The sequence below is a fragment of the Trachemys scripta genome, chromosome 23 (genome assembly GCF_013100865.1).
Source record: "Trachemys scripta elegans isolate TJP31775 chromosome 23, CAS_Tse_1.0, whole genome shotgun sequence".
NCBI classification, from domain to species: domain Eukaryota; kingdom Metazoa; phylum Chordata; order Testudines; family Emydidae; genus Trachemys; species Trachemys scripta.
In genome coordinates, this window is record NC_048320.1 from 9,308,861 (window position 1) to 9,323,031 (window position 14,171).

A 14,171-nucleotide genomic window follows, 5' to 3' on the forward strand; every position below is an offset into this window, starting at 1 on the left:
TTCTGGGCAAGGCTCCGCTGTGCCCGTCTGCGTTGTCTTTTCTCCCGTCCGTCCCCCTCCCGCTCGCTCCCCGTTCTCATGAGCCGCGGCTCCGTCCCTCCCGCTCCCCCTGGAGTCACCTGAGGGGGTGTGTGTGTGTGGGTGTGTGTGTGTGTGTATGGAACTGTGTGAGCGTGTGTGTAGGGGTGTTTGTAGCTGTAGGGTGTGTGTGTAGCGGTATATGTTTTTTAGTGGTGTGTGTGTGTGTGTGTGTTAACCCTTTTTGAGGACAAAACACCCCTGTAGTAATTAACACCCCAGGGTCCCAGCCCTTTTGGAGTATTAAACCAGCCCTAGGATAAGGGAAACTGAGGCATGGGGAGACTTGACCCCGGTTACAGCGAGGAGCCTGTATCTGAACTGGGGTGACGTTTCAGGAGATCCTGGTTCTGTCTGCTGTGGTGACCCCCTCCCCCGCATCTCTGCTCCATTTGCCTCCCCACCCCCAACTGAGGAATCGTCTATTGACTCAGCTGCTCTCCGGGTGGGGGAACTGGAGCCGGTTAATCACTGACGCTTCAGGGTGACAGGCCGAGCACCCAAGGGCTCTGGGCTTATGGGGTGAGCTCCCATGGTGCAGGGTTGGGAGGGGGGGGGCTAGTCTCTGGCAGGTCCCCCTAGATGAGGCCCGACTGATGTGGCTGTCAGAGGAAGTGGGGTACACCAGGGGGACGGGGTAATCTACACAGCCACCTCCTGTTGGCACACAGGTGAATGAGTGTGCCAGTGTGTGTAGGTGTGAGTGTGCAAACATACCTCAGGGCAAATGGATAGGTGACCTGCGCGTGTGATGCGGGGTGGGTAAAAGCCACCAGCCGTGCAGCACTGTCTGCAGTGTCCCGCAGGGTCTGTGGGCTCCAGAGCGACCCCCAGTGCAGTGCTGACCCAGATGTCCCCTAATTCTGTCAGTGCTATCTGTAGTGCCCCCCAGCACTGGCAGTGCCCCTCCCCCCGCTGGCAAAGCAGTGGCATCTAGAATGACACCCCCACCCCAGCACTGGCAGTGACCCTCCTCCCCTCTGCACTGACAGTGCAGTGCCACCTGGAGTGACCCCCAGCACTGGCAGTGCGGTACTGGGCCAAGCGCCCCCTGGTGCTGGCAGTGCAGTACTACCCCCGGTGTCCCCCCAGCACTGGCAGTAAGTACAACGCTGTCCCACGCACCCAAATGCTCTCAGTGAAAATCTGGCCATTGGTGTCACACTAGGAGCTGCCGGGGACACGGGGCTATCTGTCCCTCGCTGAGGTGCCACGTGCCAGCCTGGCCACTGGCCCCACGTGGCAGAAACTCTTCACTGGCCAACATTTCAGCCAAAAGGTCCCCCCTTCCCTTCCCTGCTTTGTGAGGATCAGTTTCTCCAGGCCCTGCCCCTAAAAGATCCTGCACTGGCCAGGCTATGGGGATGGGCGGGGCCCCGGACACACTCAGTGCTTTACAAGCATTAGCTAACCCCTATGGGAGACAGTATTAGCCCCATTTCACAGATGGAGAAACTGAGGCACAGATAAATGTAAGCAACTTGCCCAGAATCGGGCGGAGGCAGAGCTGGGAATTCAACCCAGCAGCCTGGACTCCCAGCCCCCCACACCTGAATCCTATGGCCCAAATCGCCTCTGAACGGTGAAGCCTTTCTTTGCTGGAGCTGGGGTAGATTCTTGCCCAGCGCTGGGTCTGGGAGATCAGAAAACCTCTAAGGAGGGCGGGATCTCGTGGGCACTGGCCTGTTACCTCTGCTTCCTGAGAAGGCAACAGGGTGCACAGGCTGGGTCATCAACTCCCCCAGCCCTAAAATATCACCCTGGCTATAGAGGTCTCTCTCTAATGACTGACCCACCGGTTTCTCTTACTGATACAAACCCCAGGAGATCCAGCTTGGGCACCACATGCCCCCCTGGGCAGGCGGGTGCCAGGACAGATGTGAGGCAGTTTGCTCTTCCCAGAAGCGAACTGGCCCCCGAGGGGGGGCTTGGCAGGGTGCAGAATGACTGGAGCAAGCGCCGCCTTGACCACGACCCCTCCCGCCTCTGCCCGGTCTCCACTCTACCCCCAGCCCGCCCCCTGCTACAGAGCCGGCTCTGCCCCCAGATGCGGTTCCTTCCTGCAGTCCCCCCCGGTGCCTCCCCGACGTGCCTCGTGGGCACAAAGGGGCTGCCGGGCAGCGCTGGAGAGGGCCCTCTGTGTTAACAATAACGGGGCAGGCACCCTCCATAAAGATCAGGATTTCCAGGCAGCTCCGACCACTGGGAGATTTACTAAATCCATCATTTCTGCCCATAAACCAGCGTGTGCCCCCCTCACCCAAGCCCCAGCTCTCAGCTCGCAGGGGGAAAATTCCTTCAAATTAGCTTGTCGTTTCCACGGCTGGACGTCGTCTTCCCTTTGAACTGACGGGGTTTGCTGGTGTTTCTGCCCGGGAGGATCAGGGCAGTCACGGGGCAGGGTTGGCAGCCCCGCTGCCCTGGCTAAACGCAGCTTCGGTTGGATTTAAAACTCATTCCAGGTCCCCTGGGGCACTGAGCCGTTTAACTCCTGGAGATGTGCCCGCTGAGTCTCCTGGGGTAGGCAGAGTGGCTGTGGCTGCGGGTCCTCGGTGTGGAACAGTGAGCGTGCGTGAGTGAATGTACTCACGTGTGCGGGTGAGTGCATCCGCCTGGGAGCTTGGGCGTGGAAATGTGCACACGCCAGAGTGTGCAAATGCACATGCCTAAGACTCTACAAGCGCCAGTGGGAGACCTCGGGCTGGTGTCCCCGTGAGAGAGGGAGGGAAAAAACGGGGGGAAATCAAGGCAGGACGAGGAGGCCGTGCGTGCGCTGCGGGCATGAAGGCTGGTGGCTACTCCACCAGCTCTCGCCCTGATTTCAGCACGATTCTGTTCCCCCGCGTCACCTGCTGCCCTGGGGAGGCGTTTCCTGGATGGGCTCTAACACAAGGAGGCAAACTGGCTTGAGGACCTCACCTGAGTCAGCCCTGGGTGCCCTCTGCAGGGGCTTTGAAGAGACACAGCTCGGTCGTGATGCAGCTGAAGCTGATCTGAACGCTGAAATGCTGGTGCTTCTGCTTCGGACTCCTGGGTTCCATACACAGCTCTGGCAGGGGAGTGTGGTCTAGTGGTTAGAACAGNGGGAGTGTGGTCTAGTGGTTAGAACAGGGGCCACTGGGAGGCAGGACGCCCGGGTTGTACCCCCCCCCCTTCTGCCCACGCCCCCGTTTGTGATTTTGGGCGAGTCACTTCCGTCTCTCTGTGCCGGCAGCTGTCTGTGAGCAGACTGCAAAGCCCGCAAGCGTGTCCGTTACCCCCAAACGATTCGCAGATTCCTCGCCCGAATCAGCCCAGCGATTGGGTCGCTCACACGATCCGCCTTCCTCCGATGAGCCAGGGCCGCAGGCGGGAGACGGTCTGGCTCGCTGGGAGGGCAGCAGCGCAAGTGGCGGGCGTGCGGGGCCATGAGGAACCCAGCCCGGCATGGCCGGGCACCAGCAGGGCCGCTGAGAGCGGGTTCGGGCCCCGGTGAAAAATGTTTTTTCAGGGCTCCCCAGCAAGGGCTGGGGGGGGTGGAGCCAGCCCGGGGCCCCCTTCCGGACCGGGGGGCCCCGGTAATTTGTACCAGCTTCCCCCCCTTTTGTCGGCCCCGGGCACCAGCAGTTGCCCTTGTAGAAAGCAAATATGAGAGGGGCCCGTCGCAGCTGAGTCAGATCGCCCGTCGCAGCCTTCACCCAGCTCTGCTCTTTGCCCCCTGCCTGGGTGCAGCCCGCAGTGCCCGGTGCCCCCACATGGTCCCCAGAGGCACCAAGATGCCAGGTCACCCTTTTGCAAGGAAATCCGAGCCGCCCTGTGGCCTGGGAGGCGCGGGGGCTGTGGGCTTTAATGGAGGTGATGGAGGGAGGCATTTGCTGGCAACGAAAGGCCAGTCATTGGGGGCGTCCGTCGGCAGTGAGCTCAGCTGGCCCCAGGCAGCAGCAGCGAGATGGGAGGTGGATGGGCAGTGATTTCCCCGCCCCGGGGATCAGCCACTCTGCAAACTCTGGCAAGGTAGCCCTGTGCGATGGGGCGGGCTGCTTCCCTACGGGGGGTGCAATTGTCTCAGAAGAGCTCGGCGGGCAGCTGGATTCTCCAGCGTGCTCAGGCCCCGATGCCCCTGAGCTCGGGGGGGACCCCAGCCCCATGTGTCTACGGCAGCTTGGCCCAAGCAGATCCCAGCTGCAGTGGGGGGGGGGAGGGAGAGATGATTTGGGGGGGGGCGGGGGGGGGGCTGAAATGGCCATCGCTGTGCATCTCTTCTCTGAACTCTCTCTCTTTCTCCCCCTGTTCCACCCTCTCCCTCCTCTTTGTCCCTGGCTGGGACACTGCCCCCCCCCTTTCCTTTGTCTTCCATTCATTCTTTCTCTTTTCCTCTCCTCTCCCCCTGCTCTGTCCCGTTCGCTCTCTCCCAACCCCCTGTGCTCCCTGTCCCTCTGTGCGCCCCCCACCGCCCCATCCGTCCGTCCGTCTGCTCTCTCTCGCTCTCCCACTTCTCCGCCCCCCTTTCTCTCTTTCACTCCCAGATTTTAATGATGTGATTCCAGAGACCCAGAGGCTGGACAGCAGTTTGCAGAAGGCCCGAGCCCAGCTGTCGGCCAAGGGCAGGCGGCACCGCCCGTCCCGGTCCCGCTTGAGAGACAGCGTCAGCTCGGCGGAAGGGGATGAGAGCCTGGAGGGGAAGGTGAGCCCGGGCTGCGTCGTTCCACGCGAGGTGGTCCGGGGTGACTGGAGCTCCGGGTCAAAGGAGACCGTCCCCAAGGCCTGCACTGAGAATGGCTGCCCCCTCTCCTCTCTTGGGCCATAGGAGCTCCCAGGATCTGCCACGCTGGATCAGACCCTGGGTCCGTCAAATCCTCTATCCCACCGGGTGCTGCATTGGCCCTCCCGGTGGGTTCTCCTGCCGCCTGCTCCCAGCGGGTCAGGCTCTCGCGCAGTAGCCAATGGCCAGTGCTCTAGCAGATGGGGGTCAGGAGGGAACAGTCCTTAAGGGCGGGTTGTTCCAGAACTGCCTCCTGCAGGGTTTCCGCGCCTGGCTGCGGTTGCAGGCAGGTGACTGGGTTTGATCAACCAGTGGCCTGATCCAATGGGGGGTGAGAGGGGATACTAGGGGAGCTGGACCAATGGTCTGATCCAGTGTGGCAGGTGGAGGGATACCAGCCATGGTCTGATGCAATGGGGAAGGAGGAGGGGATACCAGCCATGGTCTGATGTAACGGGGCGGGAGGAGGGGATACCAGCCATGGTCTGATGCAGTGGGGCAGGAGGAGGGGATACCAGCAATGGTCTGATGCAATGGGGCAGGAGGAGGGGATACCAGCTATGGTCTGATGCAATGGGGCAGGAGGAGGGGATACCAGCCATGGTCTGATGCAATGGGGCAGGAGGAGGGGATACCAGCCATGGTCTGATGCAATGGGGCAGGAGGAGGGGATACCAGCAATGGTCTGATGCAGTGGGGCAGGAGGGGGGATACCAGCAATGGTCCAGTGAAGCAGGAGGGGAGATACCAGACTAGCTGCCCAGTGGCCTGTTCTATGGTGGCAAGCCCTGTGCACCTGGGGGCTACCTAGTGTTGCCAACTTTCTAATGGCTGAAAACCGAATACCCTTGTCCCACCCCCCGGCTCCACCTCTTCCCTGCCCCCCCCCACTCGCTCTCCACCCCCACCCCCACCCCAGGACTCACCTGCTGGGTGCAGAGCCAGGCTGGGGGGAACTGACACGGAGCCTGCCCAATCAGGGCAGATCGGGGGTCAGTCCCCATAGCCTGGGGCCGGGCAATTGGGGCATGGTGGAGCAGAAGGGGGGTGGCCAGGATCCTCCCCCTGCCCCCACCCCCGGACGGCGGCACCTACCTCTTGCAGCCCGGTCTGGAAGCCAGCCACTGCTCCCCCTCCAGCATCATCAGCTGAGCAGAGGCTACTCTTCCCACCCCCCCACTGGCGGGGGCCGGTTACTGCAGCCAACTGGACTTTCAGCCTCCGGTCAGCTCGCTGCCCGGTTCCCTGTTTCGACCGGACACCTGGCAACCACTATGGAAGGCGCGGCTCCCTGATCGGCCCATAGCGAGGGTCCCTGCGGGTCCGGGTTGGAGCTCACCAATGGCGGGTGGGAGCAGCTCGCCCTGCCCCAACACTGCGGATAAATAGGGGGCTTCACCATTGTCCCCCCATCACCCCATTGTCCCCCCTATCAATGCAGCAGTTCCCAGGGTCTTTCCTGTTGCTGACCCCCCTGCCTCCCACCCCCAGGTGACCGATAAATATGGCAGCCCGCGGCACCGTCTGAGATCCCCGCTGCACGCCACCCTGCAGGTCTCCTCTCCCCTCTCCGGCTCCTCCCCCTTCCTCCGCGCCACCGAGTTCTCCTTCGACGCCTCCGTGGTCAGGAGGACACTGGAGGAGGACGAGCAGCCTTCGTCCCCGCTGATCCGCTACCGGCCCCTGACCAACGCTTCCTCCCAAGAGACCTTGGGATGCCTCCCCACCAGCTCGCCCCCCAAGTCCTGCCACAGCTCGGACAGCTCGCCCATCTACACCCGGAGGGACCGCCGGGCCGAGCGGCACAGCGAAGGTAATGGCTGCATGGGGGAGCCACCTTTACACAGGAAACCCTTCCACAGCATTACCTGCCCTGCTCCCTACAGCACCCCCTGCTGGGAGAAACTGGGGCCGGAGTAGCTGGCAGCTCTCCCCACAGCCAGCGCTCCTGCCCCTTTCTCTGCAGCAGGGCTGGGCAGTGCCCTAGCTAACAGCGAGGCCCCTCTGGATTGGGTCATGGGCTGCAATGTCCGAGTCCCAGTTGGTACCTGGTGGTTTTGCCAGGCAGCAGTGAGGTTTGGGCCCGTCCAGTGCCCCCGGCAGGGCTGGGGGTCGGGGAGCCCATTTTTACAGAGCTGGGATTGCCTGTGCTTGGGAAGGGAAAACACCTTCGCGCTGAGCTGGAGAACTCCCGACGGCCCAGATCTCCCAGGCTTTCCCTTAAACTGGCCTGGGAGCTCCCTTGGCAGGACTCTGCTGGGGGGCCACTGCCAACTTCCGAGGGATCCCCGAGGCCTATCCCCACCAGCCCAGGGGACATTCTCCCAACGCCTTTGATCTCTCTCTGCCCCAGATGACACAAGCCCGTCAGAGCCCGCCAGCCCCACCATCGGGCTTGACAAGAAGACCCGGAGGAAGTTCCTGGATTTGGGGTGAGTCCCACGAACTCTGGAGGGGAAGCCCCTGCTGTCTGGGTAGGACCCACGTTACCATTGGTTCCCCGGCTGCCTATGCTCTGTGTCTTAGAATCATAGAATCTCAGGGTTGGAAGGGACCTCAGGAGGTATCTAGTCCAACCCCCTGCTCAAAGCAGGACCAATTCCCATCTAAATCATCCCAGCTAGGGCTTTGTCAAGCCTGACCTTAAAAACCTCTAAGGAAGGAGATTCCATCACCTCCCCAGGTAACCCATTCCAGTGCTTCACCACCCCCTAGTGAAATAGTGTTTCCTAATATCCAACCTAGACCTCCCCCACTGCAACTTGAGACCATTACTCCTTGTTCTGTCATCTGGTATCACTGAGAACAGTCTAGATCCATCCTCTTTGGAACCCCCCTTCAGGTAGTTGAAAGCAGCTATCAAATCCCCCCTTGCTCTTCTCTTCTGCAGACTAAACAATCCCAGTTCCCTCATAAGTCATGTGCTCCAGGCCCCTAATCATTTTTGTTGCCCTCCGCTGAACTCTTTCCAATTTTTCCACATTCTTCTTGTAGTGCAGGGCCAAAACTGGACACCGTCCTCCAGATGAGGCCTCACCAGTGCCGAATAGAGGGGAATGATCACGTCCCTTGATCTGCTGGCAATGCTCCTACTTATACAGCCCAAAATGCCGTTAGTCTTCTTGGCAACAAGGGCACACTGCTGACTCATATCCAGCTTCTTGTCCACTGTAATCCCTAGGTCCTTTTCTGCAGAACTGCTGCCTAGCCACTTGGTCCCTAGTCTGTAACAGTGAATGGGATTCTTTCATCCTAAGTTCAGGACTCTGCACTTGTCCTTGTTGAACCTCATCAGATTTCTTTTGGCCCAATCCTCTAATTTGTCTAGGTCCCTCTGTATCCTATCCCTACCCTCCAGTGTATCTACCACTCCTCCCAGTTTAGTGTCATCTGCAAACTTGCTGAGGGTGCAGTCCATGCTGTCCTCCAGATCATTAATGAAGATATTGAACAAAACCACCCCAGGACCGACCCTTGGGGCACTCCGCTTGAAACCGGCTGCCAACTAGACATGGAGCCACATCTCCTAGGGATCAAGGGAGGTCGGGGGTGGGAGTGGATGGATAGAGGGGCATCTATGGGGAGGGACAGACAGACAGATGCCTGGCTGGCTGGCTGGCTAGATAGAGGTGTGCGGGGGGATGGATGGATAGATGAAATGTATGTATGGGGACAGACAGACGGATAGATAGAGGGGTGTGTATGGGGATGGATAGATAGATAGATAGAGGGGTGGGTATGGGGTTTGGATGGATGGATAGAGGTGGGGGGGACACAGACAGNGTGAATGGATAGAGGGGTGGGTATGGGGTTTGGATGGATGGATAGAGGTGTGGGGGACACACAGACAGATGGATAGAGGGGTGGGTATGGGGATGGATGGGTGAATGGATAGAGGGGTGTGTATGGGGTTTGGATGGATAGATTCTCTGCTGTCTAAATTTTTCTTTTCCTCCTGCTGCCCTGTCCTCACCCTCCTCTGATCTGCACCCCTGTGTGCCCGGTGCCCATCTCTCCCCAGCCCACAGGTGCCCCCACCCCCCCCAGCACGCCACTAACGAGCCTCCTCTCTCTCTGCCGCAGGGTGACCCTGAGACGAGCCTCTTCCAGCAAAAGCAGGAAAGAGAAGGGGAGCAACCGGTTGTCCATGGGGAGCAGGTGGGGAGCTGCCAGCCTCCCCCGAATCCTGAGCTTCTCACAAGCCACAGCCAACAACATCTCCCTGAACCCCACAATCACACCCACCCCCTCCTGCCCTGCCTTCCTCAGTGGGTCCCGTTCACCCGCTTGGCTTTTCTATCGCCAGGGGGCACTCGGCCATCCCCATCTCCCGAGGAACGCGCCCACCCCTCTGCCCTGACAAGCAAGGAGCTCAGCCTGGTCTCCAAAGACCCGGGTGACGTGTCAAGGGCCCCGGAGCAGCTGAGACCCAGAGAGGGAGAGACAGGGAGGTGTGGCTGGGAGAATGTGTTCACTTTCAGTGATGGAGCTGGGGTGCACGGAGCCGCAAGGAGAGGAACAGAGAGAGCTCGATACGCTCAAGAGGCAGAGAGATGAGAAACTGGCAAAGAGGGGCGATAGATAGAGGACTTGGGGGATGGTCTGGGTGCTCTGGATAGATCCAGACCCGGGCTGGGCTCAGCTGGGCTCAGTTGGGTGGAGTCTGGTCACATCTGGCAGCTCAGATGCTCCGGGGAGCCCGGCCCCCCTGCTGGCCCCCTGGGAGCGAGGGGAGTGAGGGTGCTAACCCGCCTGCCGGCTCTTTCCCCAGGGAGCTGGCGGAGGGCTCCAGCCGCTCGTCCGTGTCCCCGTTCATGCCCTTCTCCTGGTTCATGGACAGTGGGAAGGGCTCGGCCTCGTCCGGCAGCACCGTCTCCCCGACCCGCTCACCCAAGAGGGAGGGCTTAAGCCCCAAGAAATCTGCCTCCCAGGTCAGTACCCATCCCCACCTCACCCTGTAGGGCCGGGGGCGGCGCTGTCCCGGGGGGCGGGGCCATAGTCCTGTCATGACCCTTTGCAGGGCAGGCCCCTCGTTCACATCTTGGGTTACTACCTGGCTGGTACTTGATCATTTTGGCCGTTTTTTTTATGGCTTTGCCAGTGGCCAGAATAATCATTGAATCCGCTGTTTTTTTCACATGGGTGTAAAGATTTGCATTATTCTCACCAGACCCTGGGCTAGCCAAGGGTCAAAGTTTCTGGCACCAGCTAAAGATGCTGCCGGGTTCCCCCGGCTGCAGTGTGAGTGAGACAAGGATGTTCTCCATCTTTTCTCCCTAGAGACTGTCAGTGGCTCTTGGGGGGTGGAGTTGCCTTCGTGGGCGGGGTGTCGGGTTTTTGGCAGTTTTTTGCACCCTGCTCATGTCTTGGCCTTTCCCTGCGGGCAGGACTCCACCCTGAGCGACGACTCCACCCCACCCAGCAGCAGCCCCAAGACGCTGAGCAGCGGTGCCAGCGAGACGAAATGCTCCTACCCCTACCACACGCTGTCCCAGTCCTCCGACGAGGTGAGCCCGCCGGGGCGGCGGCGGGGGGCAGCCTCGGGGAGCCGGTCGGCCAAATCCGACGGCAAGGGGGCTTTCGCCGCTCCACTCCCGGGCCCCAGGGCTGGGGTGATGCCGTCCATGGGCCCCAGGGAGTTGCAGATCCTTTGCCAGGCCTGGGGCGGGGGTGTCTCAGGGCTGCCGGGTGTTGAAAGGGAAACTGGCAGCGACATTAAAAGTGCAGTTACCTGCGGGAACCGGCCCCCGAGGGGCGGGAAGAGCAGCTGGAGCCTGGGGGGGGGCTCGGCTAGCAGCGGCTGCTCTCCCCTGCCCCCAGCCTGACGGAGAGAACTTGGAGGGACTGGCGCCATCTGGGGTGTGTGTGTTTAACCTGTCTGCCCCTTACCCCAGCTGTGCCTCGATTTCCCCAGCCCAGCTCCTCGCTCCAGGGGACCCCCGTGCCCCACCGTGCCCCAATTTCCCCAGCCCCTCACTCTGGGGACCCCCCTGCCATGCCCGGCTGTGCCCTGATTAGGCACGGTCTGCGTCAGTTCCTCCCAGCCCAGCTCTGCAGGCCACAGGTGAGTCCCGGGAGATGTGGGAGTGAGCGACAGGGGCAGGGGCGGACAGCGAGCGATGGGTGTGGGGGGGAAACAGGCGGGGCCTCAGAGGAAGGGGCGGGGCAGGGGGTGGGGCTTCACAGGGAAGGGGTGGGAGAGAGGTGTTCCGTTTTCAGGGATTAGAAAGTTGGCCCGGATTCACCTGTGGCCTGCAGAGCCGGGCTGGGAGGAACTTCTGAAGGATCCCTGCTGGGGTGCCCTGACTGCGGGGGGGGGGGAACCCCCACTGGTGCTCACCCCCCCTCTTTCTGCCCCCTGCAGTTCCTGGACGAGCCCCTCAGCGCCGCCACCAGCTGGAGCAGCCAGCAAGTGGGCCAGTGGCTGGAGAGCCTGAACCTGGAGCAGTACGTGGGCGAGTTCGCAGCCCGCGAGGTGGACGGGCAGCAGCTGCTGCAGCTGGATGGAGCCAAGCTGAAGGTAGAGATGGAGGTGGGGGGCCTGCCCCATGGCTCCTGGGTCCTGCGGCAGCTGCGAGCGGGGCTCCGGGGTCGGACCTTGCGCCCTGCAGACATCCCTCCCCCAGGGGGGTTTGGGACGGCATTGCCTTCCCCCAGCAAGAGGGACCAATCCCTTTGATGTACTGGGGCAGGAGGGAGGATGCTGGCCTGGGGGGCCCTGATGGTCCAATGGCTACTGATCTAGATGGGCCATCCCACTGGGCTACTCCACGAGTTAATCCAATTCCCCCTTCGTTAGCGTCCCATTCAGGAGCCCCCAGCCCCCTCCCCTGGAGCTCATCTCTCCCCAGCCGGGTGCTGCTCCAGGCGGGTGGGGGTGGGAAGGGCCGAGGTTGTAACCCTGAGGCACCCCCCGACGCACACCACGCCCCGTTGCCTCCTCCAGGCCCTCGGCGTCAGCAGCTCCACCGACCGGGCCCTGCTGAAACGGAAGCTGAAGGACCTGAGCGTGGCGGTGGAGAAGGAGCGGAAAGCCCAGGAGAAGGTGGAGAAGCAGAGGGAGAAGCAGAAGCAGAAGAAGAAAGAGCAGGAGGCACAGCGGAAGAGTTAGGGAGGGCGAGTTGGCACACGGCTCCCGGCGCAGGGAGGGACAGAAAGAGACCGCCCCCGCCCAGGCGAGGGGGAATTGGGCGTACAGACCGGGAGAGACACCGGACCCCACAGGGGATCAGCCCAGGTGCCAGTCTTTGGCTTGGGGCGGCACCGCCACGGAGCCCGGACCTTCCAGCCGCCTCCTGGATCCCTGCTGGCCCCAGTAGACAAGCAAACCCCTCCCCCACGCTGCCCATCCACTCCGCCACGCACGGGGCTCCTGACATTGCTGGACCCGGCCCCACAGCTGGCTAGCGGTTGGCACCCGCCCGTGGGCTGCAGCTGGCGCGGCTTCCCCCTCCCGGCTTCCCTGCTGACCTCCGTCTGCTCCCGATCGGTTCCAGTCACCGAGGCGCCTTCCTGCTCCATGCTGATCGGCTGTCCTACCTCACCGGCCCCCCGTTTCCCTTAGCCCATGGGCACCACTGCTGCTCCCCACTCCCTCCTGAAAATGACGGCTCGGCCCCGATGGGCCCGCAGGACGAAGATAGTGCATGGCGTTACCCCTCCCCCACCCACAAGCGATCCCGGGTTGCGCTTGGGGTCCCCGGACACCCTGCAGGGGCCAGGATCGACACAGCCCGGACTAGCAGGGCCCGGCCAATTTATTCCGAGAGCACAGACACCGACCCAGGGAGAAACCACGAAGGAAATAAAACCGATTGCAACCAGCCCCCCCGGGGTCCTCCCTGCGCCACGCACCCACCCCTGCGTTCCGCAGGCTGGGGGCCGGGAATGGGGCGAGGTGGTTACCTGCCCTGGGAAGCAAAGTAGGCCCTTCTCTAGGGTGGCCGAAGAGTGCGGGGAGGAAGGGGGTGAGGCTGGATTCTTGGGGCAGCAGCATCCACCACCTCTAGGGGGTGCTGCTCCCTGGCTGTGCTCGTGGGAACGCTGGGGTCCACTTGGAGCGGGAGTGGCGGAGAACTAGCGGGAGCCAGGCTTATAAAGCCCGGGGGGTTGAGAAGGGATTTTTACTCAGAGGCGTTGAATTACTGTTATTTCCATCCTAGCCTCTATTAACTCCAATGCCTACCCTACCTTGCGGAGAAAGGACTTCTTTGTTAAGGTGCAGCACCTCCCAGCCCCTGCACCTAAGGTAGCAGAGCTCCTGGTAGAGGGCAGCTGTGGCGTGTCAACCCCTAACCTGTGGTGCTTGAGCTACCAGAAGCCGGCCCCAACGCTCTGCCTGGCGAAGGGTAAGACAAGAGGTGCCCAGAGACCGGGGGGTGTGAGCCAGCCGTGGGCAGCAGGCCAGGCGTTGGGCTCAGGCCACCAGCAGCCTGACCCTTGTCAAGTTTCCTGAAGCTCTCAGCGCCCAGGGAGATTAGAAGGCAGGGAATGAGGCAGCGTTGGGGCTGTTGATGGGATGCGCCACCCAAGCCGAGGGGCAGCTGGGGGCAAGGTTGACAATTCAGCTGGTGGGTGCCGGAGAAGGAGAGATGCCAGAGGGGGAGCAGGCAGGCCCTTGACACGGAGAACAAGCAGCTGGGGGTTGTGATGGTGAATGGGTAGGCGGGGGCCCCAACTCTATCCAAGCATTGCAGGGGCAGAGGGGCTGTTTTGCGGCAGGCGAGCTGGGGCAGGGGACTCCCGGTGGGTGCTGAGCACCCACCAATTTTTCCCTGTGGGTGCTCCAGCCCCAGAGCACCTCCGGAGTTGGCGTCTATGGCCTGTACCCTGCACTACAGTCTCCGCTCTGGGCTGCTGGCTGGGAGCAGGGGCCTGCGCGGTGTGGCCACCGTGTCTCCCCGGGGCTGGGGTGGACAGAGCGAGGGGAATCAGGGATTTCAGCAGCATCGGTTACCCTGGGGCAGGCAGGTAAGGAGGAGGCCGGGGCCAGGCCCAGGGCTGGGGGAGGTGGCATCGGCCCTGCAGTGGCCTGGCTACATTTCAACAGCAGCGCTTTCCCCATCAGTCCCACGGGAAACCCACTCGCTCAGGCCAACCACACCGAGCTCAAACATTCATGGCTGGTGACTTGACACAGGCTGGGCCCTCGCCCTAGCAGAGGGGCCTGCAGTACCCCACACCCACCACGAGAGGGCGGGGTGCACTCAGCAAACGTGAGCGAAAACACACGCACGTTTAAAGCCCTGTAATTCTGAGTTACCTGGGGGTGGGGTGCAGCCCCAGTCAGGGCCCTGCTCCCCCATTGTGCTGGGTGCTGCACACCCACAGCCCAATGGGGCAGTCAATGCCC

General features: G+C 61.9%; 1 protein-coding gene across 1 annotated transcript in view; it reads left to right on the forward strand.

The window, feature by feature from the left end:
• Positions 1–12,662, forward strand: part of LOC117869429 (neurabin-2-like) — an 81,125-nt gene extending 68,463 nt beyond the window's left edge. The window contains exons 13-20 of the mRNA XM_034756269.1: positions 4,584–4,741; positions 6,311–6,632; positions 7,173–7,251; positions 8,903–8,977; positions 9,591–9,750; positions 10,207–10,326; positions 11,184–11,339; positions 11,766–12,662. Coding sequence (XP_034612160.1) covers positions 4,584–4,741; positions 6,311–6,632; positions 7,173–7,251; positions 8,903–8,977; positions 9,591–9,750; positions 10,207–10,326; positions 11,184–11,339; positions 11,766–11,930 — 1,235 coding nt within the window. The 3' untranslated portion in view covers positions 11,931–12,662. The remainder of the gene's footprint in view (positions 1–4,583; positions 4,742–6,310; positions 6,633–7,172; positions 7,252–8,902; positions 8,978–9,590; positions 9,751–10,206; positions 10,327–11,183; positions 11,340–11,765) is intronic.
• The last annotated feature ends 1,509 nt before the right edge of the window (positions 12,663–14,171 follow it).